Below are 23,526 nucleotides of genomic sequence, written 5' to 3'. Positions count from 1 at the left end.
GAACCCTACTCGCAGAGAGTGTGTGGTAGTGGCAAAAGCTATAACTCAAAAATATCCAAATAGCTTTTTAGACAAAAATGAAGAGGGGGAGCTAATTGGATGTGGGTATTTCAGTGTTTTAAGTCAGCTCAAGACCAGAGTAGAATATTTGAATCGAGGCAACACTCTTTCCCATCTGAGGAAGCCCAAACACACCCAGAGAGATGATGACGATGGTGATAACGACCAGCCAGCAGTAGCTACATGCATAAGAGTCGACAGTTATGGGTGTGTTCGTTGGCAGCCAGAGGACTATCCAGATGGGGAAACATCAGCATCATTAGAGGAAAATAAGCTTGAGATGTTGGATATATTCAGCCGAGAGGGACTCAAGGGCGCTGAGAAGGGTAGAAGACCTAATGGCAATCACTTACACCAAACAGCGGGAATATATCAACGCAAACCCTTCCCCAAGTATTGTGGACATGGGTAAAGAATGGCCATTTCTCTTTTCACAGAAGTTTTTATTGTCACACTTCACCACTCTCACCAATGTTAACCTATACACAAGACTGAATGAAGACTTGGACAAAAAGGGTAAAAGAGTCCTGGATTTCTTCAGAAGTCAGATTACAAGGTGGGGGAAGAAAGTAAGAGCTGTTCTGAAGGAAGCCCTGAAGGAGGACCGAGAAGGAACTGACGGCCTAGCAGCGATGCTTGTGATGTTGGCACACTTCAAAGAGCAAGAGGATTCACTTTTTCTCCTTGCTGATGTAAGCGCCTTAATTACTTAAATATTTTATTTACAGTTTTCAACAATTGTCACATTTAGTGATACCAGAATTATTTTCTCTGATTAGAGTGAAACATTTTACACCCCCCAAATTGTATTGCAGGTTGGCGAGCCTCCAATGGCATCTTGTACTTGAGTTCAAGTAAATGCAGGTTTGCATCTGGCAATCCTGTCTTCCTAGGAGTTTGTAGTTTAAGGTTGTTAATAGTTTGACACAGTGGGTTTCAGGCCAGGTATATTGTTAGAGGGCACCTTTATGTTATTGGTGATTAAGCACTTTTTCATTGATCTACCTCACCCTATAACCCACATCTATCCCACAATGCTTCTATCTCAATTCTTTTATAGAGTATGCTGGGTATAGTCACTTGTCCACTGTGTGCACAATATTTGAATTATTAGGAGAAAATTGATATAGCCTGGCATAAGGTTAGTGTGGCACTTCTCATCTCATCTCATTATCTCTAGCCGCTTTATCCTTCTACAGGGTCGCAGGCAAGCTGGAGCCTATCCCAGCTGACTACGGGCGAAAGGCGGGGTACACCCTGGACAAGTCGCCAGGTCATCACAGGGCTGACACATAGACACAGACAACCATTCACACTCACATTCACACCTACGGTCAATTTAGAGTCACCAGTTAACCTAACCTGCATGTCTTTGGACTGTGGGGGAAACCGGAGCACCCGGAGGAAACCCACGCGGACACGGGGAGAACATGCAAACTCCACACAGAAAGGCCCTCGCCGGCCCTGGGGCTCGAACCCAGGACCTTCTTGCTGTGAGGCGACAGCGCTAACCAGTGTGGCACTTTATTTTTTTATTTCCAAGGGGTGTAAATATGCACAAACCATCAAAGCAACAAAAAATATGGCACATTGCTTCCTTATCAACAAATTTGAAACAGCATTTTTTTCCCCTAGAGATAATATACCATCTAGTTCGTTTCAAGTAACTCTTATCTTTACTGGCATTCATAGGTGACAACCACTGCCGCAGACGCAGAGGCCCAGCTGTCTCTCCCCATCACTCCAAGGATCATAATGCTTGGTAAGTTTCACATTCTGTGTTAACGAATCCTTTGAATATAGAGGGCACAAGCAAAGAAAGTCTAGTCTGGAAACAGTAGTGAATGCAGCTCGTGTTGCGTCATTCACTGCCTCTGCACCAGTCAGGATTTCCAGCTTGTAATACAAGGCCCACACAGACTTCGAAACCTGAACACATGCACACATACACCTCTCACTCTCGCGCTTGCTCTCAGACCACATAAGGAACATTGCATTTGACATTGTCTTGCTCCCACTGCTTTAAAAAAACTAGATGAAACACTAAACACACACAGTAATAAAAAAAAAAGTTATGTTGAGTACGAAAACTCGAGTTCATGCATTTTATTTCATACCTCTTAATCCTGCATGTGTTCATTGATTCACTGAAGTTTATTCATGTTCTGTTTATAAAACCTTTATCTGTAAATAGTTCTCTGACACTTGTGATCAAAAACATTTATCTGAAGCTAAATTCAGAGGCTTTTATGTAAATAGTTTTCTAATAAACAATACATATAGAAATTTCTGATCAACTCGTATAAATTTCCGGCGATAAAGACAACTTCTGGGGTAAGACCAGCCTATTTCTGGGTTAAACCACACCCACTTCCAGGTTAAGCCCCATTCAGAGTACGGATATAGATAATTTAGTTGATTTGAACAGATACAGATAATGGTGTACTCACTCATTCCTAGTAGCCACCTCTGCTGTCATTATTGCTATTTCAGATTGCTTGGTATGCATGTGTCACTTTTTGTTTATCTTTCACCAACCCAGTTACTTTATCTGCTCCTTTTATCTGTTTTATGCACTGCTTGGAAGATATGTATGCTCCTTGACCTGCTTTTACAGTCATTCATGTGGAGCAAATAATTTATGTAATGTATTGCTCATCATCTCATCTCATTATCTCTAGCCACTTTATCCTGTTCTACAGGGTCGCAGGCAAGCTGGAGCCTATCCCAGCTGACTATGGGTGAAAGGCGGGGTACACCCTGGACAAGTCGCCAGGTCATCACAGGGCTGACACATAGACACACATAACCATTCACACTCACACTCACACCTACGGTCAATTTAGAGCCACTAGTTAACCTAACCTGCATGTCTGGACTGTGGGGGAAACCGGAGCACCCGGAGGAAACCCACGCGGACACGGGGAGAACATGCAAACTCCACACAGAAAGGCCCTCGCCGGCCACGGGGCTCGAACCCAGACCTTCTTGCTGTGAGGCGACAGCGCTAACCACTACACCACCGTGCTGCCCGGAATGTATTGCTATGAAATCGAATTTTTGTAATGTCTGACTCTGACTAAGGAGAGACAAGCCTGACTGCAAAAAAATGGATGCTGTCGATCGAGGGGAGGGTCATAATTCCACCTTCTGCTCACCTGACTGACTTCACCACTGCCTTGGCCACTCTCTTCGCCTGTTACTATGTTTTCAACCTAGAGTATCAGGAAGCCAACACAACATTGGAGTTTGTTCAGAGGTATTAACCATCTCAAATAGTTGATTGTAAAGATTGAAATGTAAAAGCAAATTGACAATTGAAAAGCTGTTCAAAATCACCCTCTTCCTTTAAAATGTTATTGGTCTTGAGTATGTAAATAGTGTAGAAGTCTCCTTACAACTTGAATGCTTTATTAGAGAACAGAAGACTCATTGACATGTAAATATTGTCCCATCCTCTAACTCCTATACTCATTTTCATAGGTTTTTGGTCAGGATTAATCCTGACTCCACTAAGTGCAGTGCCAAGGAGCAGATGAGCAGGAAGACTGGGAGAGTGGTGAAGCGGAAGACTTCCTACATGAACCCCCATGTGATCTCCTTCATCAGGGACTTCACTGATGCCTCTTTTCCACCAAATCAGTTCCAGGGCTGGTTTGGGGCCAGCGCTGGTGCTGGTTCACAACTCGTTCAACTCGCAAGCCAGCTGAGAACCAGTTTGCTTTTCCATAGCTCGCGGTGCTAAAGGAAGCCACGTCATTACGTCGCTGTATACGTCAGTTACGTCGTTGTATACGTCATTACATCGCTGTATATGTCAGTTACGTCGCTACGTTTGCATAAACCTTGGCGCGACTATCGAAGCAAAAACAACATGGAAGAAGCAGCAGCAACAACAACAACAATAATAATAATAATGGATGACTTCGCGTTTGTACAGCTGCTGCTTCTCGTCGCTTAAAAATGGCGATCTTTCGCGGTCTTGTTATTGTTGCTGGTCTTAACAACTCCGCCCCCCCGCTGACATAAGCGGTTCTTTCCTCTGGCCCAGCAGAGAGTTGGTGCTAGCCTGGAACCGGTTTTTCTGGCCCCAGAGCCAGTTCTTTGTCAGTGGAAACAGAAAACCCAGTTCCAAACTAAGCACTGGCCCCGAACCAGCCCTGGAACTGCTTTGGTGGAAAAGGGGCATGAGTTCGATTGGTTAAGTGACTAGATAGAGGTGATAATAGCTTTTGCATTGAAATTCAAGATGGTTTATTTAAAAGATGTTATCTCAAATAGTTTTATTAACCCTTGTGGGATGTTCATATTTTTGTTTTTGTTACACTAGACATGTTTGCGGGTCTGGTGGCTTTTTAAATCAATACAGCCATAACAATTTATATAAAGATACTTACCAGATGTTCAATTCATCCCAATTACAAGCAATGAAGACAGCATTATATGGATAATATTTATTATTTACCTCTGTTAGATCATATTAATAAAAATGTTGCCTGATTTTTTCATGATAAAATGCAAAAAAAGAGGAAACATGTCAAGGAGTTCAGTTAATGGTCTGCTCCAAGCAATTCAACTTTATGGATTTTTACATGTTTTTCAAAAGATTTAGTCTCAAATTTGAATACAAAAATGTCCAAACTCTGGTCTTTTATGTATAATAGTTACTGACTGCATTAGTGGAGACAGCTGCCTTGGCCAGCTGTTGACTGGTCGCTATGGAAATGTGATAAATGATTTTTAGTCATTCAAATCTGTGGTTTCAGACTTAACTCTGCTGTAAAAGTTATATCATGGTACAAGTTCATGTGAAAGTTATCAACAATTCAGTTGTGTTTTTCTGGTGTACAACCATAGCAGTGTTGATTATACTGTATGTCAAAATGTCATGGTTTGAGTATTTGAACTGAATATGAATTTGAGTATATCAACTGAATTGTTGATAACTTTCACATGAACTTGTACCATGATATAACTTTTACAGCAGAGTTAAGTCTGAAACCACAGATTTGAATGACTAAAAATCATTTATCACATGTCCCTCATGTCCAAGTAACAAACTACTGTATATTGGGCATTTTTGCCCTCTGAGCAGAGAAATTTGCACCTGCAAAATTATTTTTTGCAGGTTGCTGGGATACAGAGGGTAAAACGTGCGGGAATATGGGAGCAAACAGGTGTCAGTTGTTAGGACTAGGACTGTTTTGGCCTCTAGAGGCCGCTGTTATTTCCTTTTCATGTCGTGTTTATTTTGGCCTCTAGAGGCCGCCACTGTTTCTGTGTTTTGTGTTTGTGTTAATTGCCTAATTATCTTCACCTGTGTCCTTAATTAGTTTGTCTATTTATACCCCTGAGTTCAGTCCTCTTGTCACGGAGTCTTTGTGCTGTTATGTTTATCTCCAGTTTCCTTTGTACTGTGTTTTTTGATCTTCTTAGCTTTTGTATTTTTGCACTTTGCTTTTCTTTTGGATTATACTCTTTGGTTTTTTTTTTTGTCTTTTGTTTTGCCCTGTATATAGTGTATATAGTTTAAATAAACCTTTTGATTCTTTTTCTACTTCCGCCTCACGCCTCTGCATTTGAGTCATCCCCCTGGTGGCCTAGTGGGGGTTTGCTGGATTATCACACCAACGAACCAGGTTCGAATCCCAGCAAAACCCTAACAGAAAGACTCCGTCATGACCGACTCAGCAGAGGCTGCTTCAACTGTCTACCCGGCCAACCTTCAGGGAATTATGGCAGCTTTGACACGCTTCGGAGCGACCATGGACGCTCATGGACATACGCTCACCAGCCAACGTGAGGCCCTCGCTCGCCACGAGGAACTGCTTCAGCAAATTGGGAAAACCCTGGCACAGCTGACATCTCTGCCTGCATCTCCTGCTCCTGATCCAGTTCCTGCTCCTGATCCAGCTCCCACTCCTGCTCCAGTGCCTCCTGCAATGCTGCCTTCTTCACCTCGCGAACCCAGCCTTCCTGCACCACAGAGGTATGACGGCAAGCACAGTGAGTGCCGAGAGTTCCTTACCCAGTGTCAACTCACCTTTGAGCTTCAGCCTACCACCTACACTACGGATCGCCGCAAGATTGCCTTTGTGATCACCTTATTAGCTGGTAAGGCGCGAGCCTGGGCTACTGCTATCTGGCAAAGACAGGGACCTGAGTGCTTTGATTTCCAGCTGTTTTCTGAAGAGATGCTTCGGGTCTTCGATCAGGCAGACATCAGTACCGACGCAGCCCGAAAGCTCATGTCCATCCGGCAAGGAGGAAGCGTCGCAGATTACGCCATCTCGTTCCGAACACTCGCAGCAGTAAGTGGATGGAACGAGACTGCCCTGGTGTCAGCCTTCCACCATGGTCTGTCTGACCCCATCAAGGACGGTCTGGCCTCTATTGGATGCCCAAGTGACCTCGAAACCCTCATCTCACATGCTATTCGTCTGGACAACAGGATGAGAGAACGCCACCAAGCCTTGAGCCCCCCCAGCCTCCCTACCTCTACCTGGAGACCGTCTACCTCCTTCAGTGACTGTCCAGAACCCATGCAAGTGGGTCGTACTCGCCTCTCCGCATCTGAGAGGGAGCGCAGAAGGAGGGACAAGTGCTGCATCTACTGTGGCAAGCCTGGTCACTTCCGAGCATCATGTCCCGAACTCTTGGGAAAAGGACCGCCCCGTCCAGCCGAGGGAGGGTTGTGACGGGGCCTACCCTCTCTCCCGGACTCCCTGGCCAAGGAATCTACATCCCGGTCTCCATCTCCTGGGGTGAGTCTGTCCACTCTTGTCAAGCTTTGATAGACTCAGGGGCGGCTGGGAACTTTATGGATATTCACTTCGCCCAAAGCATCAATATTCCGACTGCACCTCTTGAAGTCCCACTGTCTGTGTCTGCCCTCGATGGCCAAGCGTTAGGTGATGGAAGAGTCACCCAAGTTACTTCTCCTGTTTTCCTCCAGTCTCAAGGTCACAAGGAAGAAATATCCCTGCACCTGATTCCTTCACCTGAGTTCCCAGTTATTCTAGGCCTTCCTTGGCTTACTCGCCACAACCCTCGCATAGACTGGGTAACAAGCCAGGTTGTGGAATGGGGCCCTGCATGCCATGCCTCTTGTCTGCTCTCTAGCTCTCCTGTGTCTCCTGCCGAGCCCCCTGATCTCACCGAGTTATCTCAAGTTCCCACAGAGTACTGGGATCTCAAGGAGGTATTCAGCAAGAGCAGGGCCGCTGTTCTTCCTCCGCACCGGGCCTACGACTGTGCCATCGACTTGCTCCCTGGGACTACCCCTCCTCGTGGCAGACTGTTTTCACTCTCTCAGCCAGAACGCAAGGCCATGGAGGAATACCTCAAAGATGCCCTGGTCTCTGGGTTTATTCGACCCTCCACTTCACCTGCTGGAGCCGGCTTCTTCTTTGTCGGCAAGAAGGATGGGGGGCTCCGACCATGTATTGATTACAGGGGCCTGAATAAGATCACTGTGCGCAACCGATATCCCCTTCCGCTGATGTCCACAGCTTTCGACCTGCTCCAAGGCGCCACCGTCTTCACCAAGTTGGACCTACGGAACGCATACCACCTCATCCGTATCCGACAGGGAGACGAGTGGAAGACTGCCTTTAACACCCCGTCTGGGCACTACGAATACCAGGTGATGCCCTTCGGACTCACCAACGCACCAGCTGTTTTTCAGGCCCTAATCAACGACGTCTTAAGGGACATGATTAACCTATACGTTTTTGTCTACCTCGACGACATCCTTATCTTTTCCAAGACCGTGCAGGAGCACCGCCACCATGTCCGCCAGGTTCTCCAGAGGCTGCTACAGAACAATCTGTTCGCCAAGGCCCAGAAATGCGAATTTCATGTTCCCGAGGTCTCCTTTCTGGGATTTATTGTACGGACAGGCCAACTCCAAATGGACCCTGCCAAGACCCTGGCCGTCCGGGATTGGCCTACTCCCAAGTCCGTTAAGGAGGTTCAGCGGTTCTTAGGATTCGCTAACTTCTACCGCAAGTTCATCAGGAACTTCAGTTCTGTGGCAGCACCCATGTCTGACCTCACCAAAGGGACAGGTGGATCTTATGGCTGGTCTCCTCAGGCAGAAAAGGCATTCAAAGACCTCAAGGACCGCTTCTGCACGGCACCCATTCTGGTTCTCCCGGACACCTCCCAACCATTCATCGTGGAGGTGGACGCCTCGGACAGTGGTGTCGGCGCGGTGCTCTCTCAACGTTCGGAAGGAAAGCTGCACCCCTGCGCTTACTTCTCCCACCGCCTGAGTCCTGCTGAGTCCCGGTACGATGTGGGGGATCGAGAACTGCTAGCGGTCAAACTGGCCCTTGAGGAGTGGAGGCACTGGCTGGAGGGAGCACAACATCCATTCCTGGTTTGGACTGACCACAAGAACCTGGAGTACCTCCAGCAAGCCAAGAGACTGAACCCTCGACAGGCTAGGTGGGCCCTGTTTTTCAGTCGGTTTGACTTCACCCTCTCATACCGCCCCGGCTCCAAGAACACCAAACCTGACGCACTGTCCAGACTGTTCTCTGCCACTAACAGGGAGAATGAAGTCGGGCCTATTATCCCTGTGTCCCGGATTGTGGCCCCTGTCCGCTGGGGTATTGAGGAGGCTGTCCGACGAGCCCAACGCCAGGACCCCGGTCCTGGGACGGGGCCACCAGGCCTCTTGTACGTCCCACATCAAGCCCGGGCCAAGGTTCTCCAGTGGGGTCACTCTTCCCCTCTCACCGCCCACCCGGGAGCTCGGAGGACCCTGGACTTCCTGAAAAGACGCTTCTGGTGGCCTAACATGGAGAAGGAAGTAAGGTCATTTGTCCTGTCCTGTGAGGTTTGCACCAGAACCAAGAACCCACGACAGCGTCCCCAGGGTCTCCTGCATCCTCTGACCATTCCCCGGCGTCCCTGGTCCCACGTGGCAGTCGACTTTATCACGGGTCTCCCTGAGTCACAAGGTAACACGGTCATTTTGGTCTTAGTTGACAGATTCTCCAAGGCCTGCCGCTTCATACCACTGTGCAAACTCCCCTCTGCTCTTGAAACTGCGAAACTTTTGTTTAATCATGTCTTCCGAGTCTTTGGTCTTCCACAGGACATCGTCTCAGACCGAGGGCCCCAGTTCTCCTCCCGAGTGTGGCACGGGTTCTGCAAGGTCATCGGAGCCACTGCCAGCCTCTCCTCTGGGTTTCACCCACAGTCCAATGGTCAGACGGAGAGGCTCAACCAGGACCTGGAAACCACCCTGCGAGGCCTGGCTATGGATAACCCGACATCGTGGAGCACCTGGCTGCCATGGGCGGAGTACGCCCACAACACCCTGCAGTCATCGGCCACCAAGCTGTCGCCATTCCAGTGCCAATTCGGGTTCCAGCCACCTCTGTTCCCGGACCAGGAGGAGGACGCGGGGGTGCCCTTGGTCAACCAATATGTGAGACGGTGTCGCAAGACCTGGAGCAAGGTCAGGAAGACCCTCATACAGACCTCCAGAACCAACCAGACTCAGGCCAACCGCCATAGAAGACCTGCACACGCTTTCCGCCCTGGGCAGCGTGTTTGGCTGTCCACTAAGGACCTTCCACTGCGGGTGGAGAACCGCAAGCTTGCTCCTCGCTACATTGGCCCCTTCAAGGTGGTGCGCAGGGTGAACCCTGTCTCCTACCGGCTCCAGTTGCCCCGGACTCTGAGGATCAACCCCACTTTCCATGTTTCCCTGTTACGGCCCGTACTGACATCTACGTATGCCCCTGCCCCTAGGAACCCCCCACCCCCCCGCATCTTCCAGGGGCAGACTGTGTTCACTGTGAATCGCCTGCTTGACTCCCGCCGGGTCCGCGGCGGGTTGCAATATCTGGTGGACTGGGAGGGCTATGGTCCTGAGGAGCGCTGCTGGGTTCCTGCTCGGGATGTCCTTGATAAAGAACTATGTCGGGACTTCCATTCGGCCCATCCGGATCGCCCTGGGAACGTCAGGAGACGCTCCTAGAGGGGGGGGTCCTGTTAGGACTAGGACTGTTTTGGCCTCTAGAGGCCGCTGTTATTTCCTTTTCATGTCGTGTTTATTTTGGCCTCTAGAGGCCGCCACTGTTCCTGTGTCTTGTGTTTGTGTTAATTGCCTAATTATCTTCACCTGTGTCCTTAATTAGTTTGTCTATTTATACCCCTGAGTTCAGTCCTCTTGTCACGGAGTCTTTGTGCTGTTATGTTTATCTCCAGTTTCCTTTGTACTGTGTTTTTTGATCTTCTTAGCTTTTGTATTTTTGCACTTTGCTTTTCTTTTGGATTATACTCTTTGGTTTTTTTTTTTGTCTTTTGTTTTGCCCTGTATATAGTGTATATAGTTTAAATAAACCTTTTGATTCTTTTTCTACTTCCGCCTCACGCCTCTGCATTTGAGTCATCCCCCTGGTGGCCTAGTGGGGGTTTGCTGGATTATCACACCAACGAACCAGGTTCGAATCCCAGCAAAACCCTAACATCAGTACTTAGAAATGCAACAATGTTGGAACGTTGTGCTGATAACACACACACACAATAAGAGCAGGCCATGTGAGGACAGAGACCCTAACACCATATAAGGGTTAAATAATGTGTTAAGCTACGGTTGTGTCACAGTGATTGAGTGGTGATTGAGACTATGCTCCACTGATGAAGGTTCTTGAGTTGATCTTAGCAGAAAAAATCAAACATGCTGTAATTCATCTCATCTCATTATCTCTAGCCGCTTTATCCTGTTCTACAGGGTCGCAGGCAAGCTGGAGCCTATCCTAGCTGACTACGGGCGAAAGGCAGGGTACACCCTGGACAAGTCGCCAGGTCATCACAGGGCTGACACATAGACACAGACAACCATTCACACTCACGGTCAATTTAGAGTCACCAGTTAACCTAACCTGCATGTCTTTGGACTGCGGGGGAAACCGGAGCACCCGGAGGAAACCCACGCGGAGAACATGCAAACTCCACACAGAAAGGCCATCGTCGGCCACGGGGCTCGAACCCGGACCTTCTTGCTGTGAGGCAACAGCGCTAACCACTACACCACCGTGCCGCCCTGCTGTAATTCATGTTCAATCAAAAACATGTTAAAAACACAGTTTATTTAACATCTCTTTAAGCATTTTAACACGTTGCTAAACTCAATTACATCTTGAACCAAAATGTAGGCTACCTTAAACTGAATGCAGCAGTCATCTTAGGATATTTAAAATACCCTCTCCAATGATCAATATATAATGTTCTGCATTTATTCTGCTCACACAGAAGCCATGAGGATAAGCTACATTATTCACAGATAAAGTGGGTTATAAGAACAAATATTGTTGACAGTGCTGCATTAAGTTTATGTTAGCCCACATTTTGATTGGAGAATATGTAATGGAGTGCTCCTGCAGCCAGTGACACACCTCTTATCAGGAACAAGTATCTTGACATGATACCGACATCACCATCTTAGACCCTCATCTCATACGTGGTGCATTACAAAGTAATTGTAATAAATGTAATTATTAATGTGTTTTCTTCTTTAATTTCAGGGCTCCAATTGGGATTCTGGGTCCCAAGTTCAGTCCAAAGGTCTCCAAGTCCAAGTTTTTTGTCTAAAACATTTGGCAACTTGTGCTTTATGTTCCTGTTCACCAAAGCAATAAATAATCCTGTTAACAATTTTCTTGTTTTCTGTAATTGATTGAAATATTTTAGAATATGGGTCTGTGGCAGCGGGGGCGTGGTCAAGCACCGGTCTGTGACAGGAGGGCGGAGATGGGGAAGGTAAGTGGCAGAATCGCTTCACCTGAGTATCATTAACCTGTGTTTTGTGTGTTCTCCCCAGTAAACCGCCCTATTTAAGGAGGGAGAGCGAGAGCAGAGGGGAGGATCCCCGGACGAGACGCTGTGTGTGTGTGTGTCTCTCTCGCTATTTTTTGAGCATTATTGTAAACCTGAAAAGTGTGGCAATAAAGCCGAGAGCTAAACCTGATCTCTGTCCTGCCGTCCTCTGTGCTCCACCCACACGCAATCTTCGCTACAGTGGTGCCGAAACCCGGGAAGGTGGAGCACCTGTCCTGCAGCCCCATGGAATCCTCCCCGTTCGCGGACTTGGTCCACGCCCTCGCCACGGCTCAGCAGAGCCAGCACCAGGCGCTCGTCACGCTCCGGAAGGAGCAGGAGCGCCGCTTCGAAGCCCTGGTGCTGGCTCAACAGGAAGACCGTGAGGCGTTCCGGCGCCTCCTCGCGTCGGCGGGGTCCACCAGCGCCCCGGCCGCGGACCCATCTCCCATCACCTTGACTAAGATGGGCCCGCAGGACGACCCCGAGGCGTTCATCGCGTTGTTCGAACAGGTCGCCGAAGCCTCGGGGTGGCCGATGGAACAGCGCGCGGCGCGCCTCCTCCCCCTCCTGACGGGAGAGGCGTAGTTAGCCGCACTACAGCTCCCCGCCGACCACCGGCTGGCCTACGCCGACCTTCGCCGGGCTGTCCTCCAGCGCGTGGGGCGCACGCCGGAGCAGCAGCGCCAGCGCTTCCGCACGCTGCGAATGGAGGAAGTCGGCAGCCCGTTCGCGTTCGGCCAGCAGCTCCGGGACGCCTGCTGGCGGTGGCTGAGGGCCGAAGATCGCGACGCCGAGGGGATCATCGACCAGGTGGCGCTGGAGCAGTTCATCGCCCGCCTACCCGCCGGAACCGCGGAGTGGGTCCAGTGCCACCGCCCGGCGTCGCTGGATCAGGCCGTAGGACTGGCGGAGGATCATCTGGCGGCTGTCCCGGCGGCAGGACAACGGATGTCATCTTCTCTCTCCTCTTCTCTCTCTCTCTCTCTCTCCCCCCTCCTCCCGTGTCCCGTCCTCGCCCCATTCCCCCACCACGGAGGCGGGGGCCGGCCCCACCCCAGCCGGCCTGCCGCACCCGTGGTGCCCTCCCGTTTCTCCCTTCTGTGTCTGTCTCTCCCCCCCCTCAGGTGAGTGACCCTCAATCCACAGCTGCAGAGGGGAGGCCCGGGCCGGTTTGCTGGCGCTGCGGGGAACCGGGCCACCTGCAGCAACAGTGTGCCGCGATGGAGGTGGGGGCGGTGGTGCGGATCCCCGACGCGCCAGAGGCTGCCCTCGATCAGGCCGGAGCATATCGCATACCGGTAAGTGTACAAGGGGCGACCTATCAGGCGTTGGTGGATTCGGGTTGCAACCAGACCTCGATCCGCCAAAGCCTGGTGCAAGACGAGGCATTGGGGGGAGCACAAGGGGTGAAGGTGTTGTGTGTGCACGGGGATGTTCACTGCTACCCGTTGGTGTCGGTCCACATACATTTCAGAGGGGACAAATCTATAGTAAAGGCGGCGGTTAATCCTCGCCTTACCCACTCTTTAATCTTGGGGACTGATTGGCCGGGATTCCGGGGGTTGATGGCACACCTAGTAAAGAGTGGGTCCTGCCGGTTAGCCGGGGGGGGTCCCGGTGTCATTTTGGCTGGAGCTGCGGTCACAGAGCCGTCTACGTCATCTCCGCGACAGAGTGAGGAGCCCCCGGCCCCTCCTCTTTCTATTGGGGAATCCCTCGCGGATTTCCCACTGGAACAATCGCGAGACGAAACTCTGCGACACGCGTTTGACCAAGTGAGAGTAATCGATGGTCAAACGCTCCAGCCGAACGCCACCCCGACCTTCCCCTATTTTTCCATTTTAAAGGATAGGTTATACCGAGTGACGCAGGACACTCAGACGAAGGAGCGTGTCACCCAGTTGTTAATTCCAAAGAGCCGCCGGGAATTGGTATTCCAGGCGGCTCACTTTAATCCCATGGCGGGACACCTCGGGCAGGATAAAACACTCGCCCGGATAATGGCCCGATTCTATTGGCCGGGGATTCGTGGCGACGTCCGTAAGTGGTGTACGGCGTGCCGCGAATGCCAGTTAGTAAATCCAGCGGCCATTCCAAAAGCGCCCTTGCACCCCCTACCATTAATCGAGACCCCGTTTGAACGAATTGGGATGGATCTCGTCGGGCCATTAGATCGGTCAACACGAGGGTACCGCTTTATATTGGTTCTGGTGGACTATGCAACGCGATACCCGGAAGCGGTGCCTCTTCGCAATATCTCCGCACGTAGTATTGCAGAGGCCCTCTTCCACGTCATCTCCCGGGTCGGAATCCCGAAAGAGATTCTGACTGATCAAGGCACCTCGTTTATGTCACGAACACTGGCCGAACTGTATGGGCTACTGGGTATTAAGCCGATCCGCACCAGCGTGTATCACCCACAAACGGACGGTTTAGTCGAACGGTTCAACCGCACCCTCAAGAATATTATCAAAAAATTCGTAAGTGAGGACGCACGTAACTGGGATAAGTGGCTCGAACCCTTGTTGTTTGCAGTGCGAGAGGTCCCCCAAGCCTCCACGGGGTTCTCCCCATTTGAATTACTGTATGGGCGTAAGCCGCGCGGCATCTTAGATGTACTGCGGGAAAATTGGGAGGAGGGACCTTCGCAGAGCAAAAATTAAATTCAATACGTTATGGATCTGCGCGCAAAACTCCACACGCTCACCCACTTAACTCAGGAGAATTTGCGGCAGGCCCAGGAACGGCAAACCCGCCTGTACAACAAGGGCACGCGCCTTAGAGAGTTCACTCCGGGAGATAAGGTACTCGTCCTGTTGCCCACGTCGAGCTCCAAATTAATCGCCAAGTGGCAAGGGCCCTTCGAGGTCACACGGCGAGTCGGGGACGTCGACTATGAGGTTAGGCGAACGGACAGGGAGGGGGCGCTACAGATCTACCACCTCAATCTGCTGAAGCTCTGGAATGAGGAGGTCCCCGTGGCGTTGGTGTCGGTAGTTCCGGAGAAGGCGGAGCTGGGGCCGGAGATCCAAAAAGGGTCATTGGCATCTCGCACCTCTCCGGTCCCCTGTGGAGACCACCTCTCCCCGACCCAACTCACGGAGGTCGCCCAGTTGCAGGCCGAGTTTTCGGATGTGTTCTCGCCCCGGCCCGGACGCACCAACCTCATAGAACACCACATAGAGACGCCCCGGGGGTGGTAGTGCGTAGCCGTCCTTATAGATTACCCGAACACAAAAAAAAGGTGGTTCGGGAAGAACTTCAGGCCATGCTCGAAATGGGCATCGTCGAGGAGTCCCACAGTGACTGGAGCAGCCCGGTGGTCTTGGTTCCCAAGGCCGACGGCTCGGTCCGGTTCTGTGTGGACTATAGAAAAGTCAATGCGGTGTCTAAATTCGACGCGTACCCAATGCCTCGTATTGATGAGCTGCTCGATCGACTAGGCACGGCTCGCTTTTACTCGACACTGGATTTGACGAAGGGATATTGGCAGATCCCCTTGACTCCATTATCCCGGGAAAAAACGGCCTTTTCCACACCGTTCGGCTTACACCAGTTCGTCACACTTCCGTTTGGGCTGTTTGGGGCGCCCGCTACGTTTCAGCGGCTGATGGACCGGATCCTCCGGCCCCACGCCACCTATGCGGCCGCTTACCTAGACGACATCATCATTTATAGTAATGACTGGCAGCGGCACCTGCAACACCTGAGGGCCGTCCTTAGGTCGCTGAGGCGGGCGGGGCTCACTGCCAACCCGAAGAAGTGTGCGATTGGGCGGGTGGAAGTACGGTATCTGGGCTTCCACTTGGGTAATGGGCAGGTGCGGCCCCAAATTAATAAGACAGCAGCGATTGCGGCCTGCCCGAGACCCAAGACCAAAAAGGGGGTGAGACAGTTCCTGGGGCTGGCTGGCTATTATTGTAGGTTTATACCTAATTATTCGGACGTCACCAGCCCGCTGACTGACCTCACTAAAAAGGGGGCGCCAGATCCGGTCCAGTGGACGGAGCAGTGCCAGCGGGCTTTCTCTGAGGTAAAGGCTGCACTGTGTGGGGGGCCACTTTTGCACTCCCCTGACTTCTCTCTCCCCTTTTTGTTGCAGACGGATGCATCGGACAGAGGGCTGGGGGCCGTTTTGTCCCAGCAGGTGGGGGGAGAGGACCGCCCCGTGTTGTACATCAGCCGGAAGCTGTCAGTGCGTGAGGGGCGCTACAGCACTATCGAGAAGGAGTGCCTGGCCATCAAGTGGGCGGTCCTCGCCCTCCGTTACTACCTGCTGGGGCGCTCTTTCACCCTCTGTTCGGACCACGCGCCCCTCCAGTGGCTCCACCGCATGAAGGATGCTAACGCGCGGATCACCCGTTGGTATCTGGCGCTCCAACCTTTCAACTTCAAGGTGGTCCACAGGCCGGGGGCGCAGATGGTCGTGGCGGACTTCCTCTCCCGTCAAGGGGGGGGGGGAGTCGGCTGCGGGCCGGACGGGCGCCCGGCCTGAGTCGGGCGGTGGGGGTATGTGGCAGCGGGGGCGTGGTCAAGCACCGGTCTGTGACAGGAGGGCGGAGTTGGGGAAGGTAAGTGGCAGAATCGCTTCACCTGAGTGTCATTAACCTGTGTTTTGTGTGTTCTCCCCAGTAAACCGCCCTATTTAAGGAGGGAGAGCGAGAGCAGAGGGGAGGATCCCCGGACGAGACGCTGTGTATGTGTGTGTCTCTCTCGCTATTTTTTGAGCATTATTGTAAACCTGAAAAGTGTGGCAATAAAGCGGAGAGCTAAACCTGATCTCTGTCCTGCCGTCCTCTGTGCTCCACCCACACGCAATCTTCGCTACAGGGTCATTCTATTAATGGTTAATATTAAATCACAATGATTCAGCATTTAAATTGTACAGTGAGAAATTGAATTTACAGTGATTACCTGTTAATCACTGTTAATAGTACTGCATTGCCATATACAATACTGTTAAAAAAAGACAGTGCTTTGTTTGTACAATAAATAAACCAGCACAGTAAATACAACTGAAATCACAGTATTTAATTGATATTTAGTCTACAGTGAAACTACTAATACTGTAAATACAACTGAAATCACAGTATTTAATTGATATTTAGTATACAGTTAAACAACTAATATTGTAATACAACTGAAATCACAGTATTTAATTGTTTTTTATTTTACAGTAAATACATCAATACTGTAAATACAACTGAAATCACAGTATTTAATTGATATTTAGTCTACAGTTAAACTACTAATACCGTAACTACAACTGAAATCACAGTATTTAATTGATATTTAGTATACAGTTAAACAACTAATATTGTAATACAACTGAAATCACAGTATTTAATTGTTTTTTATTTTACAGTAAATACATAAATACTGTAAATGGAATTACAGTACTTCTACTGTAAAACATATTTACAGTAATTACCTGGTTAATTGCTGCCAGTAAGTTACTGTAAATTTTACGGTAATTTTTTACAGTGAAGTTCCTCATTTAAACTATTTTGTCTCTTTAGTTCTGATAAAGTTTATTAAATATTTCAGTTTCACAAGATCTCTTTATTTTCTTTGCTGTTGTTCTGCCAGTCTTGAAGCAGCTCTTCTTTGGGTTGCCATTTTCCTATTGAAGCCCTGCAGAATTTTGAAGATAGTCTCGACCTTCACAATAATAACTGAATATTCAATGACTTACTATATATCTTATAAGTTGACCCATGATTGACCTATAAAACTTGAAAATAGGTTAAACTGGCATGAAATCATCAGAGAGGGTTTGCTTTCATTTTCATTCATTTTATATTTTTTCACAAATTACCCCCTAACTCATGATATCAAGAAGAACATTTTATTTACTCTGAGATGTAAAATGTTGTATTCTGGATCGTTCAGATTGCACTGTTTTACATGTATATATTAAAAATCTTCTGAGCTACGACCCCTAGATCTCCAGCCTTTATTCACATCTCAGTGGTGGCTTATGCTCTGGGTCTGTGTACGAATTTTCTCCAAATGCCCCCTACTCCAAAAGTTATCGACAGGGCTGCATTAGATGTGACAAAAACTATAAACAGCAAACAGACAGACAGCAAAAAATAAAGATCCACAGTAAGTCAGAGCCCTCAAGGCATATCTTATTTATTTATTTATTTATTTATTTCACAGTTTGACCTTTTCCATTTGGTGTATTCCACAATAGTTGTGTACCGAGAGGGAGAGCTGGAGACAGGACAAAGGTAAAGCAATGCCAGGGAGTGGAGGAAAGAACAATCAATCAAATCATAAAGGGAGAAGGCAAAGACAGAAAGAAAATGCAATGCACAATAATACAGATGAAGGGGTGGGCTATTCCTTTTAAAGTATCTACTGCACATACTTCCAAGATGAAGGTTTGCACCTCTTCACCTGTACACTAACACACACACATTTGTATAAAAAAGGAAACAATAAATGATTGTAGGAGATGGGTGAAAATGTACAGGGTGTGTGTGTGTATGTGCTGGGAGTGTGTGCGTCATTTGGGCATAGGATGGCCTGACCAGTGTTGTTTACTCATGGACAAGAGCAACAAACTCTGAAAAAGAGAGAGAGACAGAGAGAGAGAGCATGGTTAAGTTAGATCTTTCTTTTTCAGTTTTTATTAGTTCTTAGAAAAAATATGTGTGGTAGTACTTATGAAACCATACTACATATGTGTCAGTCCACCAGATTTTCATACCAGATGCTCAGATTATAGATCTTGAGTGATACCTGTTGCATTAAACTACCAAGCCTCCGTATGCAGGAGATACAAACCAAAGTGAAATTGGACTAAGGGAAGTAACTGTAAATCTGACATGAAATCATGTCCGCGCAATCCAAAATGGTCCATTTTCCAGGCACTGACTACAGATGATACAGAATCTTGTGAATCCATCAGGAGACAATCTTGACTGTAAATTATTGGTGAATTTCCCAGATTTGTTGAGCAGCAGACCACAAAATGCTGCTCAGAAGGTCAAGAAAACACGTGGTGAATTATTTGCGCCACCAAGCAAATGTTACATGAAAACTGCGCTCGCGTGATCAATGCATTTTTACTACAAATCAAAATGTCATTCACCGATTTTTATGTCAGAAGGAAGACATATACTTGTCTCAGTCGTGGATGATGTTAAAAGTGGTAAATGTCTCCTGTAGGGGCGCTATTGAAGTGATTATTCATTGATAGTTACTGGATCAGAGAGCAAAAACATTGCATGCTTTTCAGTGCCGTTTCTATGCATTCTGTAAACAGTGCATCTGGTACAAAAATCCCGTGGCGTGATACATATCTTTTACATTCTATCTACTGCGATTATATTTTTCAGATCTCACTATCATTGATTGCAACATTTTTTTGCTTTTTCACAAGGCCTCCATATTATGGTAAGGAACAAGTGAATCCTCAGAATATTTCCACGTCTTCTGAAACAACATACTTTTAAATGGGGCCAGTTACACAAAGAAATCTTAACATCCTCAGCCAAGACAGATTTTTAGACAAAGTTATTTTAAGGAAAGAAAATTTTGACAAATTGTATGCCTTATGGACAGTTACATACAAAAGATCTCAAATTTACACCCAATTCTTACTGACTTAGTTTAGGACCAATTGTAAGCCTTGTTACAGCAATCGGCCCCCAAAGTGTTTAACGATAATTTGGAATCTATGATACAATGAATACCTCTACTTCCAGTGTTTCTGAAATGAACAAATCAACATCTTAACATCTTCCTTTTGCAATTCACCATAGAACAGAAAGATGATGGTAAAAAGCTAACAAGGAAAATAATCTGAAATGGGTTTTAATGGCTAACAGCCTGGCACTTTACTCACTGTAAAAAAAGATTTGTTGTTTTAACTTAAAAAAGTTAGTACCCAGGCTGCCTTAAAATTTTGAGTTCATTGAAATTCATCTCATTATCTCATCTCATTATCTCTAGCCGCTTTATCCTGTTCTACAGGGTCGCAGGCAAGCTGGAGCCTATCCCAGCTTACTATGGGCGGAAGGCAGGGTACACCCTGGACAAGTCGCCAGGTCATCACAGGGCTGACACATAGACACAGACAACCATTCACACTCACATTCACACCTACGGTCAATTTAGAGTCACCAGTTAACCTAACCTGCATGTCTTTGGACTGTGGGGAAAACCAGAGCACCCGGAGGAAACCCATGTGGACACGGGGAGAACATGCAAACTCCGCACAGAAAGGCCCTTGCCGGCCACGGGGCTCGAACCCGGACCTTCTTGCTGTGAGGCAACAGTGCTAACCACTACACCACCACGCCGCCCCTATTGAAATTCATATAGTAAGTTAAATTGTTCACCTCGTTGTTTTAACTTACTATATTAATTTCAATGTACTCAAAATTTTAAAACAGCCCGGGTACAAACTTTAAGTTAAAACAACAAATCATTTTTACAGTGTGTTGTTTCAATCTCCTGCCATGGTGCATATCTCACCTTCCACTCCAATCTTGCCATCTCCATCTTTATCAGCTGCCTCTAAGAAGGCTTTGGTTTCTTTATCAGTCAGATCTCTTCCATTAGTAGCAAAGCCCTTCAACACGAATCTTCATTCACATCACACAAACATATCAGAGACATTGAAAATGAACCTCAAACGCATACTGATTGAAGAAATTAAACCTATGTGCACATCTCACTTTAGCTCCTCTTCCTCTATAAATCCACTGTTGTCAGCGTCCAGTACATGGAAGGCCTTCTTCACATCATCGGCCGATTTTGCCTTCAGCCCCACCATGTCAAAAAACTTCTTATGGTCGAATGAGTCAGCAGCTACAAAAATATATTTAAATTAGTCTGGGAATATTCTGTATGAATGGAATCCTTCAATTAGTTTTGTTTTATAGTAACTTGGGAAATCTTAACAGAACTATTGGTCATATGACATTTCTGATGTGTTCACATTCCATTTCATGCAGAAGATTCGAGAAAACCATCTTCACAGGCATAAATGAAACCTATTTTTGGCTAATCATTACTATTATGTATGATTCTCTCTTGAAGGCCATAATCTGGTGCAAAGATGAATTTGTGAGAATGTGTGTGATAAAATGTGACCAAGAAAGAAAAAAAGCCTTACCTTTGAATGCATCAAGAGCTTTCTTAATGTCATCAGCATTCAGGATGTTGCTCATTGCCATTTTTGCAGCTAGATATAAAGAGAGATAGAAAGACAGAGAGTGTGAGAGACACAAATAAAAAGCAGACAATTCAGTCTAAGGGCTGTTTCACAATCAGGGCATACTTTTCAGGTCCACAATCGTCTAAAAATCAAACCTCAAATTTTTGTGTTTCTTTGCTGCCAAAAATTACCTTTTGAGATAGAAATTAACTGCGCATAATTTCACAGCTACAGGTCATACACTGGGTATGTTACTTGTGGTGAGAAGACAACAGATAGTGTATTTCTAATATCGACCCACTTTCTTATAGGCCACAAGACTAAGGTATCCATCCATCCATCTATTTTGGCATATTACTACAGTGACATGGCTGCTCTGATGGCTGCAGCCATCAAAGTCTCTAGGGAACATTGCAGTAGTGGTTTCCCATTGCCTTCTACTGGATTATTATAGAGGTTTTCTCCTCTCAACCATTCACACAAACACATTCACACCTATGGACAATTTAGAGTTACCAATTAACCTAACCTGCATGTTTTTGGACTGTGGGGGAAACCCATGCAGACACGGGAGAACATGCAAACTTCACACAGAAAGGCCCTCGCCAACCACTGGGCTCAAACCCAGAAACTTCTTGCTGTGAGATGACAGTCAGTATGTTTACATGCACATCCCAATCGAGCTGCTGTCGGTAATCGAGCAAAGAGTCCCAGCAGGGGTGCCAGAGAAATCCAATCCTACATGCGCACAAGGAAATCGAGCTATTGTGTGAGGTACATTGTGCACCCGAGCCACAGGTGGCGCTACACACCCCATCGTGTTGGTACACTTCCGGTTGTCGTCATGAAGAAGAGCTATTCAAGAGTATCAACAAAGTTATCAGTTCCGTGTTCACAAGAAATTTTACTGGTCTAAATCACTACAAATTGCTCTAATGACAGATTTGATGACATTTCCTGTACATTTTATTTATCTTTTTATTACATCCACCTGCCAAGGGACTACAGGCGGAAATTAGCATGTACTGCTATAACCTGGTACAGACATCTGTCCTTACCACAAGGATAATGTTCAATTTGTCCACTGTCCCTTTTAAAAATAAAAAACTCTAAACTCTAAGAAGAGTGTTTGTAGTTTGTATGTACGAACAGAAGTGTTCCTAATAAAGTGGGCGGCTAAGGTGAAGTGTCATGCCGACCGAGGCTGTTTTTTTTTTTTTTTCCGACCGAGGCTGTTGTGTTTCCTGCTTGTGGTCTCGTCACTCGTCACTTCCGGAAGGGGCAGTGCTGAAGTAAGTAGCTGGACTACGTAGCTCGATAGGGTTTACATGCACTAAGTAGCTCGGCAAAAATCGCATAATCTAGGTCGTGCAGCTCGATTACGAGAAATCAAGTTCGGTTCAATTTCAGCCTAGCTAAGGTGTTTCCGTGCCATTTAGAACTTCAATTTCAGTCGAGCAACGGCAGAAATTCGATTTTCTCTATGTGCATGTAAACGCACTGAGTGCTAACCACTACACCACCGTGCCACCAGAGTAAGGTATCCATCCATCCATTATCTGTAGCCGCTTATCCTGTTCTACAGGGTCGCAGGCAAGCTGGAGCCTATCCCAGCTGACTGTGGGTGAAAGGCGGGGTACACCCTGAACAAGTCGCCAGGTCATCACAGGGCTGACAGAGACACACAACCATTCACACCTATGGTCAATTTAGAGCCACCATTTAGCCTAACCTGCATGCCTTTGGACTGTGGGGGAAACCGGAGCACCCGGAGGAAACCCATGCAGATATGGAGAGCGCATGCCAACTCCACACAGAAAAGCTCTTGTCGGCCACTGGGCTTGAACCCAGGACCTTCTATGCTGAGAGGCAACAGTGCTAACCACTACACCACCGTAAGGTATACAAAGTGAAAATCTGTTGAAATGTTTGTGATTTGAAGTACAAATTTTCAAATTTGTACCACATGGTGGTAACTGTAATAAGAACTGAAGTGATGAAGATCCTTGTGGTTTTCTGGACAGGACCCTTTTTGACAGGCTCACATTTCAACTACATGTGAAGCTCTGCTGCAAATGTGTCCCGCATCTGTTTCAAGTCCTGTTTTTTTTTTACTGTGCACCAACAGAGTATCCTGCTTCAAAAGAAACAAATATTTTCTTTAAAAAAATCATTTACAACCTCGTCATATGGTGAGTGTTTTCCAGACAGGACATTTTTAATGGACAAAGGATGCTGTCAGAGGCCCTTGTTTTACAAAAAAATATTCAACTTTCATTTAAATATCTTTCTATTGTGAATGAAAGTATACGTCCCAAAGTAAAACCTAGTTAGTGCTGAAAAATGCAATTAAAAGTACATTTTAAATTTTGCAATTGAAGTAGAATTAAATGAAATGACCACAAGGCCAAAACTGAACCTGCATGTGACACTTACAAAGACATTTATAA

General features: G+C 47.3%; 1 protein-coding gene across 1 annotated transcript; it reads right to left on the bottom strand.

Annotated features, from left to right (window-relative positions):
• Positions 1-18,077: 18,077 nt before the first annotated feature.
• LOC132869296 (parvalbumin-7-like) lies at positions 18,078-21,095 on the bottom strand. Its single transcript, XM_060902637.1, has 4 exons — positions 21,035-21,095; positions 20,595-20,727; positions 20,392-20,501; positions 18,078-18,475 (listed from the first exon to the last, which is right to left on the bottom strand). Exons 1-4 carry the CDS (start codon positions 21,093-21,095, stop codon positions 18,450-18,452), a joined length of 330 nt encoding a protein of 109 aa, XP_060758620.1. The 3' UTR covers positions 18,078-18,449.
• Between the last annotated feature and the right edge of the window lie 2,431 nt (positions 21,096-23,526).

Source organism: Neoarius graeffei, chromosome 20 (genome assembly GCF_027579695.1).
Source record: "Neoarius graeffei isolate fNeoGra1 chromosome 20, fNeoGra1.pri, whole genome shotgun sequence".
Taxonomy (NCBI): Eukaryota; Metazoa; Chordata; class Actinopteri; order Siluriformes; family Ariidae; genus Neoarius; species Neoarius graeffei.
This window is presented reverse-complemented; position numbering and strand designations above follow the sequence as displayed.